Source organism: Octopus bimaculoides, chromosome 2 (assembly GCF_046866305.1).
Source record: "Octopus bimaculoides isolate indiv1 chromosome 2, ASM4686630v1, whole genome shotgun sequence".
Lineage (NCBI taxonomy): Eukaryota > Metazoa > Mollusca > Cephalopoda > Octopoda > Octopodidae > Octopus > Octopus bimaculoides.
In genome coordinates, this window is record NC_142929.1 from 123,456,482 (window position 1) to 123,473,630 (window position 17,149).

The window sequence follows — 17,149 nt, forward strand, 5'->3', positions numbered from 1 at the left end:
GAGACATTTATATTTAGAGATAATTACAGTTTTGATGAGAAGATGAAGATAAAAACCTAAAATACAAAAGGTAACTGAGTATGTCTACAAAATAATCTATGAGTAACAGACCCAATTTGTAAGAGTAAGGTTCCAGCCAAGATCACAAAAAGGTGGAAAGGTATGATAGATAAAGCTATAAAAGCTAAGAGACAGACCTGGAGACAATGGAAGAATTGTGGGAGAAAACATTATCATGTGGTTAGAAGAAAAGTTAAATATCAGGTGTATTTAGCAAAGAGAGAAGTCAAAGAAAAGAGGCTTACTAATGTTCAGTGGGGTCAGAGGTGTGAAATGTTCCAGATTGCAAAGAAGTGTACAAGTAGGAATCATAACATTATTGCTGAAAAGTGTATGTGTAATGATAATTGCACTTGCCTTAATGAATGCTGAGAAAGAAGCATGTAACTGCTGCTAAAAGTGATTGCTGAATGAGAATTTGTGGGAAAAGAGGGACTACCTCAAGTTAAATAACAAAGGAACTACATATTGAAACCAATGTCTATGTGCAAAATGGTCATTAAGAATATGAAGACAGGGAAAGCAGATCGAAAATCAAAAATATTCACTGAGTTGCTGAAAATATCAGATAAAGTAGGACATGTGTTTACATAGTCAATCAGGAGTTCAAGAAAGGATCATTTCTAATAATTGGCTCACCGGTATCTTCATTCACTGTGACAAGAGTAAAGGAGATCTTTTAGAAAGAAGTGTGATAACTGCAAAGGCATCAAACTGATAGATCAACTTATAAATTAGCAGGAAGAGTAACAGCAGAACAAATTAGGAAGAAAATTAGCTTAGATGAGATGCAGTTTAGGCTTAAGTCAGAATGATATGCCATGATGTCCTCTTCCTGATAAGACCAATATAGGAATTTATGTCTAGCACTCATCAACTTGGAAAAGGATTTTGACGGGATACTACACTCTGTAGTCTGGTGATTGCAAAGAAAACTAAGTGTAGATGAATGGTTTGTGAGAGTTGTGCAAGTCATGTGCAGAGAGGCTGCACTGAATGTGCAAGATGTACAAAAACTGTTAAGAAGTAAAGTAAGCATGTTCAACTGAATGTGTAATGTTAATGTGCATGAACAATGAAACACAAATGTGCTGACAAAACTGAGAAGTCAGTTGTAGTTTGTAAGAAAGACTGAATTGGTATGGATGTGGGATGTTGGCAACCAATTCAAGTCGAAATAACCTGCAGTGGAAAGACATGAAAGCCACAGGAGCAAGTAAGGAAATCTGATCTCAGGTTGTAGAATCTGATGAAGATGATAAGGCAGTGCAACAAGTGGTATGGTGTGCTGAAGAAGACCTGTCCAATCCTTGCAAGCATGGTAAAACAAGTATAATGATAATGGTAGTGTTGATAGATATATATAAGTTTAAATCTCTGCTCATCCATTCTCCCTAAGCCCAAGGAACATAAAATGAATTCTTCATCAAACATGTGAAATTACATAAAGGAAATGGATGAAGTACACCAATAAATAGTCACACATATATAATTATACTCATAGGATGTGCATATATGCATAAATATGTGTCAATTGATTGACATAATTGATTGATACATGCATAAATATGTGTCAATATGTAAATTTGTTAGTAGGCATACATTTCCATATCTATGTCAATGAGAGGAGTGAATTGACACTATGAGTAGAGCTGCAAGCAAAATCCAATGCAAAATTTAACTCTTTACAAGTCTCTTTACATTGTGGATTCAACTCCCATAAGATAAACTTTTGTCAATAGATTGACAGAATCATTAGAGTATTAGGAAAAATGCCAGTGGTATTCATCTTTTGCTCTTTATATACTGAGTTCAAATTGTGCTAAGGTCGATTCTGTCTTTCATATTTCTAAAGTCATTAAACTAATGTACATTGGGAATCAATTTAATAATCCTATAAAACATTCAAGATGTGAATGGAATTATAATAAACAAAATGATGGCAGTGAATGACACAGATGAAGCAAAAATAAAATTAATATTAAAGGTGAGACTAGACCTCCTTGTGTTACTGTGGAATTGTTTGATTGTCTACAATTATATATACCCCTAGCTGGCCAGATCCATGTCAAACCGTCCAACCCATGCCAGCATGGAAAACAGACGTTGAATGATGATGATGATGATGATGATGATACAAACATCCAGAAAGTGAAAGCTAATTGAATGTTTGTGACATTTCAAACATACCTAATTAAAGGGTCTCTTTAGCTTTGCAAGTTACAAGGCAATCATCTCACTAGCACTGATGCCAGAAAAACAAAAGCACCCAGTACACTCTGTAAAAGTGGATGGCATTAGGAAAGGCATCCAATTATGACTAAGAAGACATTGGAACATGACAGTATTTTGATTCAATGGATCCTGCCAAACCATACAACTCCTGCTAGCATGGAAGACAGTTGTTAAATGATGATAAAGGCAGAATTTATTATGGTTCCTGTGGTGACAGAGTACAAACATACTGACTGAAGAGCCATTTTGTCATATCACATTATTTATTTGCAAACGGTATCATAAAGAAGTGCAGTTCACTAATTTAAGTGCTTTTAGTACTCACTATAAGTACACTTTTACACACATATCCCTACATGTATAGTTTTAAATACAAAGACAAATCAATAAATTTTAGATCATTATATTTTGTTTGTTTATTGCGCTATTCTATAAAATACAGTAACAGTAGCCTATGGATGATTCTTGTCTGTTTATTGTTCAGTCTGAATGTCTATGATTTGTATAAATGGGAAGCAAGTGTTGTAGTTTGATTGAAGAAGTACAACAAATCTTATTTCACACAAGTTTAAAGAAGCAGACATAGAACAAATAACTGACAGATAGAAAACAATAATTCTAGGTTGGTTGGTGGGTGGGTGGGTGGGTGGGTGGGTTTTAATGGATGACCCCATAAACTTGCTAGCATCTGGTATGCAGAGCTTTCAACTGTTAGCACTTGCATCTGTAAGTTATTTGCAAAAAAAAAAAAAAATCGAAAATGTGTATGTATATGTGTAAGTAAGCAAATATGCATGGATTCTTACTTTCGTTTGTACACATGCATGCATTGTTTTATATAGGAAAATATATAAAGAAGTTCAATAGCAAATTCATACCTCTATCTTGTGGCACTTCCATTGATCCTATGAAACGAACTGTAAATTTCCTTTTGAAACTTTTCACATTATCAACTTGTTCAGAAGAATCTTTGGAATTCATTTCATCCAATAAGTTACATCTGCAGAAAAGTGAGAAACCAAAACTGGTCAAACTCTCATGATATAATCAGAACATTATTGTAAAAGAGTTTACCTCCTCTTCCATCAAATAAACTAGTCTTTCCACTCTTACAATGCATTTACTAAATAGTTTCATTAATACCAGGATAATATACTTTGAAAAGGTTTTTCTTTGCTTATGCAATCATTTGGATGACATCATCACAGATTTTGTCATCTCTCAATATTCCATATAAAGATTAAAAGATTAACAAATTCAATATCACTATTAAATTATTCTAAACACAATTTCAATATTAAATAGCGGTGGTTCTCAACCATTTTTTTACCTATGGAGCCTTTAATTCTTATTCTGCATGGATGGACCCTCATAGCCATTCAATGTTTAAAAAAACCAATATCATATTTTTATAATCAAGTATTCTTAGGATTTGTATTAAAGAATTTTGTGTATTGTAGAAGTATAACCAATTAATTGCACATAAATTTTAACAACTAAATCTCATATGGACTACCAAGGGTCATATGAACCTTGGAACCACTGCTCTAAACAGATGCATCATATTCTAAACCTTAAATTAACGAAGTGATGCACAATTTCCTAAAACTAAGAGACTTACTAATTATTATAAAGTTGAATATTTTTCAGCAACAGCTGTGTATGGGTGCTTCATCAGACGGAATACGATTAATCCTCCATCCACGAGTTATATTATTCTTGTATTAATCTTAATGCAAAGAGGAATTCCACATGTGCATCCAGACCTGGAATATACCCTAATCTAGGATAACATGTGGTAACCAGCTAACAGCTTAAGAGCTCTTAAATGCAGGCTATGAGAATTTTACCCAACTATAATAAATATATTCACATAGGCGCAGGAGTGGCTGTGTGGTAAGTAGCTTGCTTACCAACCACATGGTTCCGGGTTCATTCCCACTGCGTGGCACCTTGGGCAAGTGTCTTCTACTATAGCTTCGGGCCGACCAAAGCCTTCTGAGTGGATTTGGTAGACGGAAACTGAAAGAAGCCCGTCGTATATATGTATATATATATATGTATGTGCGTGTATATGTTTGTGTCTGTGTTTGTCCCCCCAGCATCGCTTGACAACCGATGCTGGTGTGTTTACGTCCCAGTAACTTAGCGGTTCGGCAAAACAGACAGATAGAATAAGTACTAGGCTTCCAAAGAATAAGTCCTGGGGTCGATTAAAGGCGGTGCTCGACTAAAGGCGGGCTCGACACTACCTGCTCGACTAAAGGCGGTGCTCCAGTCAAATGACTGAAACAAGTAAAAGAGTAAAAGAGATATATACAGATAATAAGTGAGAGCTAGAGATACTGAGAATAGAAAACATGCAATAGTGCTAAAATGACACAGGTGAGTTATATATGTGATATCAAAAACAACTAAAACCAAATAACATCTGATTATCATCATTATCATAATTTAACACTCATTTTCCCAGACTTGCATGGATTAGGTTAACAGCCAGATGTCCTTCCTGCCACCAAATCTCACCTGTTTCCAGGCAAAGTAATATTCCTCATAGCCACACATATTTTACATGGAAAACTGGAAACAAACAACTTTCTTTCTACAACGATGATGCGCATTTACTACCATCACATGATGTTTAGACAAAGCACACACACACACATCTATTTCTCAAAAGTTAAAGCAACTGTGTAAGAGGTTTTTTTCATTAGCTCTTAAATGCTGCTGCTTTATATGAAGAAACCAGAAAGTGTTTCATTACATCCTGATACTTTTGATTCATTTCTCATAAAGTTTACTTTTTGTATTCCAAGAGAATTTCTAATCTGAATGAGAACTCCAAAATATTTAAAATATTTCATACAACATATACATATATGTCTATAAATAGGTGTAGGCATGGCTATGTGGTTAAGAAGTTTGCTTCATAACTACATGGTCTTAGGTTCAGTTCTACAGTATGGCATCTTGTACTTTAATACTGAGCCAGTCAAAGCCTTGTGAGTAGATTTGGTAGACGGGACTGAAAAGACACCTCATGTGCATGTGTGTGTGTGTTTGCATGCATGTGCCAGTCAATCTGTTAGTTTCCATCTGCGCTCACTTATTTGAAAGTTGCAACTTTCATGTTTTGTTGGCACTTTTCCTAACTTTAAAACTATGTGGAATAAGAGGTCCCTTACTTGAAAAACAGATAAGGGTTAGTATCAGGAAGAGCATCTGGCTGTAATATATATGTACTTATTTTCAGCTTGATAAATTGCAGAAAAAATAAATATTTTGACCAGGAAACCCTGGGTAGCCGTAATTGCAAGATCTGTGGGTTTTAATTTAAGAGAGAGAGAGAGAGAAAGAGAGAGAGAGAGAGAGAAAGAGAGAGAAAGTGTGTGTGTGTGTGTGTGTGTGTGTGTGTGTGTGTGTGTGTGTGTGTGTGTATATATATATATATATATATATATGAGTATACTTTTTATTGCAATATATCAATTTGTTTATTTTTGCAATAATTTTGGGAATTAAAAACACTTGGTTGTTGACTCACTTAGAAAGTTCTTCATTTAAATTAGACACAATTTCTTCACTAGGAGACATCAAATCAAATTGGATAGGAACATCTGGCAAAAAGCTATCTGTGAATGTTGTAGTACTTGGTAGACAACTGTCAGAAGTCTTTCGATTCTGTACACTATAAGAACCAGAACTGAAAAGAGATATTACACAGAAATATAATGCAGGCTGATGGCAGATACCAAGCATAGTTCATAACTGTAAACCAGAATATAATATTGGCTTCAAGTTTTGGCACAAGGCTAGAAAGGTTGGAGTGGGGGGGGGGCTAAGGTGATCAGATTGACTCCAGTGTTCAACTGGCACTTATTTTATTGACTCCAAAAAGATGAGAGGCAAAGTTCTTGCAGTTGTAGCTGCTTCTACTGTTAGTCCTTCAGTTACTGTTGTTGCAGTCTTTGCAACTCAAGCAAACCAACCAACAAACTTTCCATAGTTTTACGACTTCTTTTCATAAAATTTGCACAACAAAACTTTGTGAGTTTACTAACTCCTCTACAAATTTCTATTTACTCCATGTGAATTGGTTTATCCTCGTCATCACTGTTATATCCTTAAAATGTTGGGTTATTATAATGCCCACTTCAGTATACAGTATACTTAGTAAAACCAGTAAAGATATGACTATCTCTGACTGCCTACTACATACTCTGGTACTTCACAAACTTATCTTTACTTATAGTGACTAGGTTATTCCATTCGTCACGTGGGAGGTGTGTACTATTATTACTTATTCCCTACAACAATAATATTGCAAATATAGATTTACAAATGAACTTTATTTAGAGCTATATTTCCTATTTCTAGTTATTATTAAGATCTAAAAACAGTGACAAATTGAATTGGTAAAGTCATTAGAGTATTGGAAAGAATGCTTTGTGATATTTGTTCTGGCTCTCTACATTCTGAGTTCAAATCCTACCTAGTTCAAATTGTGTCTTTCTGATATTTGAAAAAAAAAAAAGTTGGTGAGGAGTCCTTTGGCAGTCAAAAGTAGTAACAGGTTTGAAAATCCTTAATCAAGTCCTTAAATATTTCAGTTGATTACCATTAATGCCAGTACACTAATAAGCAGAGGAGAAAGCAAAGGATTTTTAAATCTTGTGCACAGAATGAACAACAATGAATTTTTAACAATAGCATGTTCAAAATTAAATAAATACAAAAGAGCAAATTAATTAAAAACACACTAAGCAGTGAGGATTATAAAATAAAGCTGTGTGCATTCATATTTTATATATCCATGTATATTCCAACATGAAAAGACCACTGCTGTGTTATTTGTATCATAAGAGATATTGTCCTTATAAGCAATGTGTGTGAAAACATTAGTAAAAGCTCTCTTCTGAGACAGTTACTGTAGTAAAAGCCTTTCCACATTTGAGTGCACATGAATGATTAGATATAAATATACACAGTTATATGGTAAAGAAACAAATGTCTGAAATTAGTTGTCTGTTAATTATATATTCCAGATTTAAAAGAGTTTCTCATGTATGACAACAGCCTAGAGATTTTGGACTCTGTTAACCTTGGTTTAATAACAAAGGCTTCTAATATGCTGTGATGTATACAACAAATTGACATCTGATCAAAAAATAATCAAAGATCAAATGCTGATGTAAAATTTGAACTTTTTGTATCTCTAAAGATAAGGTCAATTATTCAAAAATTGATAATCTTATGAAGAAAGAAAATGTGTCAATGTTTATTTTTAATAAACGTTTGTATATTAGAAATGGAATGCAAATACATCTTAGCTCTTTAGTCTGGTCATCATTTTGTCTCTTTCTTTAAATGTGGAAGAATACAGCTTATTAAATTGGTAGGTAAGCTTATAATAGAATATACTTTCTGTTTTAAAAAGAGTCATAAACTCTTGTTAGATTCATTAGTTCAGAGTAGCTATGACTGAAGAGACACAATGATGTTGAAACATCAGGTGTCCTAAAGTTCCCTTATGCTAATGAATCAAGTGTGTTATGAATACACACATTTGTCTGAAAGGAGTTGTTCTCCAATGATGAAGAAGAATAGTGATTAGCATATTCATGTTTGAATCTGCTGGAAGATATTAAGAATGAATATTTAAGCCATCTTTCTGTTTTTTATTTTTGAATATTGAATAAACCTTCATTTTATTTGTTCTTTGTCATTGATATATATTTAAATAGTATTAGGCCAGGTATTTTTAATTTAATGACATCTATCTTCAGTTGTTTATTGTCAAGAACCAGGCTAGCTGTCACTGACCAGACCCATAACGAAAGGTGTTCCAACAATGATCATCAGTATATTTTTGTAGGTCAAGAAGTGCATTGGTCAGTCTGTCTTTATATACAAGGGCAGGGTACATTTTGAGGCAGATTTGGCTGATATTTCTAGTGAGGAAAGTGATTGTGTAATGTTTCTTTCATCTATCATTAGTTTCTAATACCAACATTTGCTTTCAGGTTAGATTTTGAACATCTTACCTTGTCTCATCAATGGAAACTGAGGGAGAAAAGCCCTCTTTTTTGTAATCTTTGCTACCCAGACTTCCAACACGATCCTATTAAAAAGAAAACAAATTGAGAAAATAATAATAAAATAACAGTAAAAAAAGTAGTACCACACCAAGAGATGAGAAATCTTAACTTACATGAGAGAGAGAGAGAGAGAAAGAGAGAGAGAGAGAGAGAAAGAGAGAGAGAGAGAGAGAGAAAGAGAGAGAGAGAGAGAGAGAGAGAGAGAAGAGAGAGAGAGAGAGACAGACAGACAGACAGACAGACAGAAGTTTCTATTTTGAATTAGTGTAACAGCTAGCTGACCATCGCTTAGAATTTCATGTTGAATCTTTAGTCAGGTAATAAACATAGTTTAATCTCTGATTATTTTATAGTATTATATAAATTTAAATAGATTGTATTATATACATTTAAATAGATTAAATATATACATTTAAATAGATTGGAATAAAACAATTGTGAAAAATTTTTAATTTTTACACTATAAATTATATACATTTTACACATGTTTCATTAGTGCATTACTAGTATGCTATGTAGGCCAAACCCTTAATGGAAAGGTGTTCCAAAAATGACCATCAGTATATTTTTGTAGGTCAAGAAGTGCATTGGTCAGTTTGTCTTTATATACAAGATATGCAACCCTATATCTGAGATTGTCAGAAGAAAATTATAATTTACTCCATTGTTGATTACCAACATCGGTTAGTGGGTAGATACAAAGTGGAGTGTCAATTACAGTTTTCTTCTGATGATTAGATATTTAGGGTGATTATGCAACTGTCTAAGGAACAACTATTACATAGCATACTAATATATACTAGAGAAATGTGTAGAGATTATATAATTAATATAATCAACAAAGTAAATGTATTTTTTTTACCTTCATCTTCCTTGAGGGTGAATCAGACTGTTTGCTCTTCCCAGTTTTATTGCTGCGTAAAATATTGTTCAACGTAGCAATCCACTGAAATATATAGATATTCTATTTAGCAACTGGACATTTTTATTTTAGAGAAGAGAAAAAGTAATGTCATGTTTATAAGAGCTAAGTAATTAATATATTAAGCTAGCATTTGGTCAAAGAATACATATCTTTCCCTCTTTTCATATCCTTAGTCGCTTTATCTACCAAGCTGTTGTCAAGTCACCTCCCTATTTTATCTATACTGAACAAAAAGATTAAGTCGATTACATTAATCCCAGTGCGTAACTGGTACTTATTTAATTGACCCCAAAAGGATGAAAGGTAAAGTTGACCTCGGCGGAATTTGAACTCAGAATGTAACAGCAGATGAAATACTGCTAAGCATTTCGCCTGGCATGCTAACAATTCTGCCAGCTCGCCGCCCTCATAGATAAAATTTACATTATTAAAGTGGTGCAAGTAAATTATGTGTCTGCTTTTTGTATAAATTAATCATTTAATAGAATATGTTTACCTCATCCCTTTCACGTTCATTTTCAGCTTGAAGTATAACAGACCTGAAATTACATGTAACAAGACAGTAAACATCTTTATTTCAGGTTTAGATCATCAAAATTTTTAGAAAAAATCATTTTATGCTTCATTCAGTCTTTCCAACAATGTATAAATCAAAAAAAAATTTGAACAAATTTACTTGTAACTATGGGTAATATCTTACAAAGTGCTAGAGGATAAATTTTATTGACAAAAATGTATTCACTCCTACCATATCAAACCTAAATTTAACACGAGGAAATGATTGATAAATGATTTACAATTTTGACCTTTCATTGTATCTTATCAGATTTGGTGTAACCTGTGAGATTCCATTGTCAATGTTGCAAACAGATACAAGGCTTCCATTACAGAAACTTTGTATAGGTTAATTTGATTACATGTAAAGAACAATAATACAATATATTTTATAGTGAGGAAGTGAAGAAATTTCATATTTGGGAAGACTTTACTTATATGTATTTATTAAGACTTTACAAATGATATGCTTGTTAAATGTCAAAATTAAATATTTTAATTATCTGTTTAAGCAAAAGCTAATTTCATGGTATCTCCATGCACAGACATGCTCATACAAACACAGAATTATAAACGAGTGGCTGTGTGGTAAGTAGCTTGCTTACCAACCACATGGTCCCGGGTTCAGTCCCACTGCGTGGCATCTTGGGCAAGTGTCTTCCACTATAGCCTCGGGCCGACCAAAGCGTTGTGAGTGGATTTGGTAGACGGAAACTGAAAGAAGCCCGTCGTATATATGTATATATATATATATATATATATATATATATATATATATATATGTGTGTGTTTGTGTTTGTCTCCCCAACATCGCTTGACAACCGATACTGGTGTGTTTATGTCCCCATAACTTAGCAGTTCGGCAAAAGAGACCGATAGAATAAGTACTAGGCTTGCAAAGAATAAGTCCTGGGGTCGACTTGCTCGACTAAAGGCGGTGCTCCAGCATGGCCACAGTCAAAAGACTGAAACAAGTAAAAGAGTAAAAGAGATATATTTATGAGTAAGCATGCACACACACATTTACATACATATACATTATATATATATATATATATATATATATATATATATATATATACATATATATAATATTATATATATATATATATATATATATATATATATACATACATATATAAACACACATACACATATCATCATCATTATTGTCATCATCATTTAATGTTTGTTTTCCATACTGGCATGGGTTGAACAATTTGGCTAGAACTGGCAAGCTGGAGAGCTACATCAGGCTCCACTCATGTGTTTTGGGGTAGTTTCTAATGCTGGATGCCCTTCCTAATGCCAACTACTTTACAGAGTGTTTTGGGTGCCTTTTACATGGCACCAGCATGGGTACTTTTTATGTGGCACCAACACAGGTGTCTTTCATACATACATACACATTAATGTTTGTTTATACGTTCAGTTATAATAAAAACAATTTTACATTAATTTGATGGGTTACTCTATTCTTTTGTAGAATACAATTTTATTATTCTAAAACAATAAGTTCATACATATAAACACACACAAACATCATTTTAGTACATAAATGAGTGAAACTTTTACTTAATCATGACAACATCCATCACCAGCAATGACAAAACAACATAGAGATGAAATCAAACAAATTTGAAACATTATGCTGTGACAAGCAAGCATGCAGAATATATTTCTTATAGGAAAATAATTTTTTAAAAAATGGAGGAAAAATTCTAACTTTTTAGTACTGAGATTGTGCACTACAAAACAGAAGCGTCTGTCATCTGCATCAGTACTTTCAGCTACCATTCCTTCTTCACTGAGATCCAAAGCCAGACTGCCAGCCACCTGAACAAAACAGAAACAAAAGCCAAGATCAAGTAAAATTACATAAAACTAGGAATCAAATTCATGAAATATGCTCATACCATGGTTTAAATGGTATGCATATATTTTACTTAAATCGTATCTGAGTGTGCTTTGATCAAAATAAGACTCCAAGATGTAACTAGCTACTATTAGTTACATACTGTGAATAGAAATTGTTTAAAAGTGTAATTGTTGTTGACTCTGAAAAATAAAATTGATTTCATTATCCTGGATTAAACCGATTATTTTTGAAAATAAATAACAAATAAAACTGATTTCCAATTAAGAGACAAGGTTTCAAATTTAGGAGAAGGATAAAGTTAATTATATTGGCTTTCGTATATGAGTTACATTATCTCAACAACTCCGGGAGGTTGAAAAGAAGAAGTGATTTTGGCAAGATTTGAACTCAAAACATTGAGAGACATAACTAAATCCTGAAAGCCATTTTGTCTGTCATTTTATTATTTCAGCCAAACATCAGCAACAACTCTTATTATGAAGAATTACTACATTATGGTGATTTTGTGATGATGATAATATTGTTGTTGTTGTAGTAGGATATGAACTGGCCATAGACTGTAGTAGGACCTTATCAAGAGATTGATGCAGTTAATAAGGATTTTGAAAATTTATTAATTCATTTTATAGAAAAGCATATGAGGAAAGAATATTGTTGTTACCATTTAACCCAAAGTTAGTGTTGATTGAATAAGATTATGATAAAATGACATTCCAGTCAAAATCATCTTGCCCATTCTCTTTCCCAGATACAGTATATCTGGTAGTCTAGGGTTACATTATCCAATGTGGATTGGTTTATTTTTGTATTTTTTTAAGTTGGTGGATATAAGTGAGATTTGACTGATATTTCTAACAGGTTAAGTATCCTTGGACAGGCTCCTTTCTTGGTTTGAGATTGAAGAATGTATTATGAAAGACTACATATACTGTTTAGTTATATATATAAGTATGACTATATGAAGTTGATACCATTTCAGTAAAATAAATAAATTTATGAACCAGTATGTTATGGAGACAAATTCAATTGTGCCAACAGCAGATATGACAGACTAAGAGAGTACAACAAAACAAACAAAAATCTTATTATTATTATTATTTAGAGATTAGAGTTTTATAAGTAGTTGGCTTTCTCTTGATATAGTTTAAGATGCCAGTGGCTGCAAGAAGTGTATCATTCTCAATATTGGAACAGTTATGGCTGTTTGTACCAAACAATGCTCAAGGATTATAAAGAGAATAAATAAGTTTCCTTGATGTGGCTTTAATAACAATGGAATTAAATCTCTAAGAAAGGTCTCCAGTAAGTGTAAAAAGGAAAATTGTTCATGAAAACTGATGGTGGCTACTACAAATAGAATTGATAGTGACATACTTATCTCAGTCTTTAGAATAGTTACGGTGTGTCTCTGTGTTCATAAGAAATAATTAAAAGGGTTGGCATCAGAGAGGGCGTCTGGCCATAAAGCATTGCCTTAAAATGTTCCATCCAAATCATGCCAGTATAAAAAAACTGGTTATGAAAATAACAATAGATGGTGATGATGACGTGTACATTATGTGTGAGTGTGTGCACGCGCGTGCACTTTGTGTGTGTGCATGCACACGCCCGTGCATGCACACGCCCGTGCATAGTACACTTACATATAAGTACACATAATAATTAAAACTAATTAGAATATCAAGAAGGTAATCTGTAAAGAAATGGTTACTAAATAATACAATATACTATTTGATGAACATAGGCAATGCAAAATAACAAATCAAGAGTTTCGATATGTAATAACTACCATAACTTGATTTGGTGGTGCAGCGGATCAGGAGGTGCAAAATGTGTCATGGGTGAATGATTTTCTAGTCTTGTCTGAGGTGAATACATAATGTTTATAAGTTTTACTTCCTGGTGTATATTTACTATAAAAGCAACACAGGGTTTGAAATGGCAGAGAAATATGAATGGAAAGTTGAGCTACTTTTAATATATATATAGGGCATCTAAGACTACATTATCTAAAATGTTCTTACTTTTTTAAAGCTAATAAAATGTGAATGGGAGGGATTTGGCTGCTATTTTGCTATTTTGAGGAGCAATGTATAGGAATTTCTTCATTGGCTCATTTTCAAAAGCAATATTAATCATGGAAGGTATTAAACACAGCACTTAGTGAATGACACACTTGTCAATTTTAAGGTACTATTGCTGTTCAGTGTGGCAAGTTTCTTTGAAAGAGTATTCTTTTATCTTTTTACTTGTTTCAGTTATTTGACTGTGGCCATGCTTGAGCACAGTCTTAAAGGGTTATAGTCAAACAAATCAACCCAAGGACTTATTCTTTGTAAGCATAGAACTTATTCTATCAGTCTCTTTTGCCAAACCAGTAAGACATACGCACATCAGCATCAGTTGTCAAGCGATGGCAGGGAGACAAACACAGACACACCCACACACACACAAAAATGCACATATTTATATCTATATTTATATATATATATATATATATATATATATATATATATATACATACACACACACACATATATATACATGTACGATGGGCTTCTTTCAGTTTCTGTCTTCCAAATCCACTCACAAGGTTTTGGTCGGCCCAAGGCTATAGTAGAAAACATTTGCTCAAGGTACCATGTAGTGGGACTGAACCTGGAACTATGTGGTTGGGAAGCTAACTTCTTACCACGTGGCCATGCCTGTACCTATATATATGTGATGATGATGATATATATATATATATATATATATATATATACGATGGGCTTCTTTCAGTTTCTGTCTACCAAATCCACTCATAAGGTTTTGGTCAGCCTGAGGCTATAGTAGAAAACATTAGCCCCAAGGTACCATGCAGTGGGACTGAGCCAGGAACCATATGGTTGGGAAGCTAGCTTCTTACCACACAGTCATGCCTGTACCTATATATATATATATATATATATATATATATATATATATATATATATATATATATTATATATGGGAGAATATACAAAAAATAACAACAGACGAGGACAGGTGGTGTAAATAACAAAAGTATATATTAGTATGACGCTCGGGAATACGCAAAGTCTTTGACATTTCGAGCTACGCTCTTCAACAGAAAGAATACGGAGACAAGGAGAAAAACACGGAGAAAAAAAATTGAATAGTGTTCAGTCAACGGTCAAATATACACACACACACATTCTGTTTGAAAAATTTAATCATTTTCAACTATAGCCAGCCCAAGAAGTCAGGAGAGATCTTTACCAAAAGCTCAAGGGAAGAAGCTACAAAATTATTTCTTGGAAAAAACTTCATAGCTATAAATTTACAAAAAACTCTTTTTTTTACCAATTAAGTAAGGACTCAACAATAACAACATATAAGATGATAAGGCCCAGTGTAGAAACCAGAAGACTACATCAGATCTACATGTAAGAATGACAAGTCTTTCGTAGTGATCAGTTCTCTGTGAAGTGAGTCTCATCTGCAAACTGTTTCCAGTTCTTAATCTGACTTATTTCACCTCATCATTATGCTATGCAGATGGCAAAGGGTTACAGTCTTCTTTAGTCACTTATTTTTACTGTTTTACAATAACTGTATTTTTGTCATACCACTACAGGCAACATAGTTTAATAAATTTTGACTTTGCAAAACTATATTTTGGAAACCACCTTTTAATATATCTTCCAAACAAAGTAGTAGAGAGATATGATATAAAGATACAAACTAAAGAAGTATTGCTTATGTTTGCAGACTTCGTAAATTATAATTTATATATACTAAATTTTATGGCGGTTTTTTTAACATTCATATAATAATAAATAATCTGCTCCTCTATACACTTTATACAACAGCATTAAAATACTCTATCAGTGTCAAATATTCACTTTTTATTATTCTTCTTACTTGATTGCTCACTCTAATTCTCTATTTCTTTCACATACACACACACATACAAACACACAAACATAAACACACTTTCTTTGTCTCATCCTTTTTAATTTTTGTGATGAATGCGTAATATTCAAGCAATGGCTATTATATATGTAATATCTAAAAAAACAAAATGGTAAAGAGACTGTAGATGTATTATATATTTTCTAATTTGAAATGGGGTTGTGAAATGGAATTTTAATAAATTCCATTATTACTAAGTGCATGTGTGGAGAATAAGAACAATACCTGACAAGGCCATGTTGAAACTCTAGAATAGAAATAAAAAATATACAATACTTCTTCCAGTGACAAATTTCATAAGAATAGTTGAAGGTTTTGTAACTTCAGATATTTAAAAAAAAAACAACAAAAGCTGTGTTTGTTTTTAGGAAACACAATGTAATGTTTTTGTGGCATTATTTAAGCTGTCAATAATTATATTAGGCTCATTTAAAACAGTAAAACAATCTCTTGCTAAGGATATGGAACAAGCTGAACAAGCTTGTTCTGAAGTATGGAACAAGCTACCGGCATCAGTTGTTAGTTGTTGGAGCACTGTATCCTTCAAAACTTCCATGCTTCCTGAGATTCGCCAACACGACACCTGATTTTCTCCCCTCCATACACACGCAAGCATGTATCTGACTCATACACTGTTCACTTTCCAGACATTTGTACATTACTGCATATGCTTTATATGCACTTATGACAAGTTGTTGTGCACCTGAGCACTGTATACAATAATTTCATTATTATTAGATATAGTTTGAATCATGATTAAATAAATGGAAATAACCAAGGCTTAGTTATCAGAATAGGCTTACCACTTTACATACACAAATACATATATTCATACATATATACATTTTGAGCATGGCCGTTGCCAGTACTGCCTGACTGGCCTTCGTGCCAGTGGCACGTAAAAGCACCCACTACACTCTCAGAGTGGTTGGCGCTAGGAAGGGCATCCAGCTGTAGAAACTCTGCCAAATCAGATTGGAGCCTGGTGTAGCCATCTGGTTTCACCAGTCCTCAGTCAAATCATCCAACCCATGCTAGCATGGAAAGCAGACGTTAAATGACGATGATGATGATATATATCTCCTGTCACACTCTTATGGAACATACCCCTGTACCCGCTTCATACCACAATATACTCCCCCACCTCACTGTTCTAATTCTATTTCTTCCTTCCTCTCCTTTCTTTTCCTACTGGGGTAGCCAAGTATCTTCTCTATAGTAAGATACCTATTTCTATCCCTTTATTATGCTTCAACCTCTCAATTGGTACAAAGCCATCTGCGTCAGTTCCACTCCCTCTTCCAACTGATAGGTCTTCTTCTTGCAAGTTACTCAGCAACCCCACTGGTATTGGTGTCGCATAAAAATCATTGGTGCTAGTGCAACACAAAAAGCACCCAAGTGGTTGGCATTAGGAAGGCCATCCAGCCATAGAAACCA

At 33.4% G+C, this 17,149-nt stretch overlaps 1 protein-coding gene across 4 annotated transcripts in view; it reads right to left on the reverse strand.

Annotated features, from left to right (window-relative positions):
- Positions 1–17,149, reverse strand: part of LOC106871906 (DCC-interacting protein 13-alpha) — a 58,548-nt gene that overhangs the window by 11,497 nt on the left and 29,902 nt on the right. For all 4 annotated transcript variants that reach the window (XM_089347627.1, XM_089347626.1, XM_089347625.1 and 1 more), the window contains exons 11-16: positions 11,600–11,709; positions 9,815–9,857; positions 9,256–9,339; positions 8,340–8,416; positions 5,840–5,998; positions 3,174–3,295 (exon numbers count right to left, since the gene is read on the reverse strand). In XM_089347627.1, the coding sequence (XP_089203753.1) occupies positions 3,174–3,295; positions 5,840–5,998; positions 8,340–8,416; positions 9,256–9,339; positions 9,815–9,857; positions 11,600–11,709 (595 nt within the window). The remainder of the gene's footprint in view (positions 1–3,173; positions 3,296–5,839; positions 5,999–8,339; positions 8,417–9,255; positions 9,340–9,814; positions 9,858–11,599; positions 11,710–17,149) is intronic.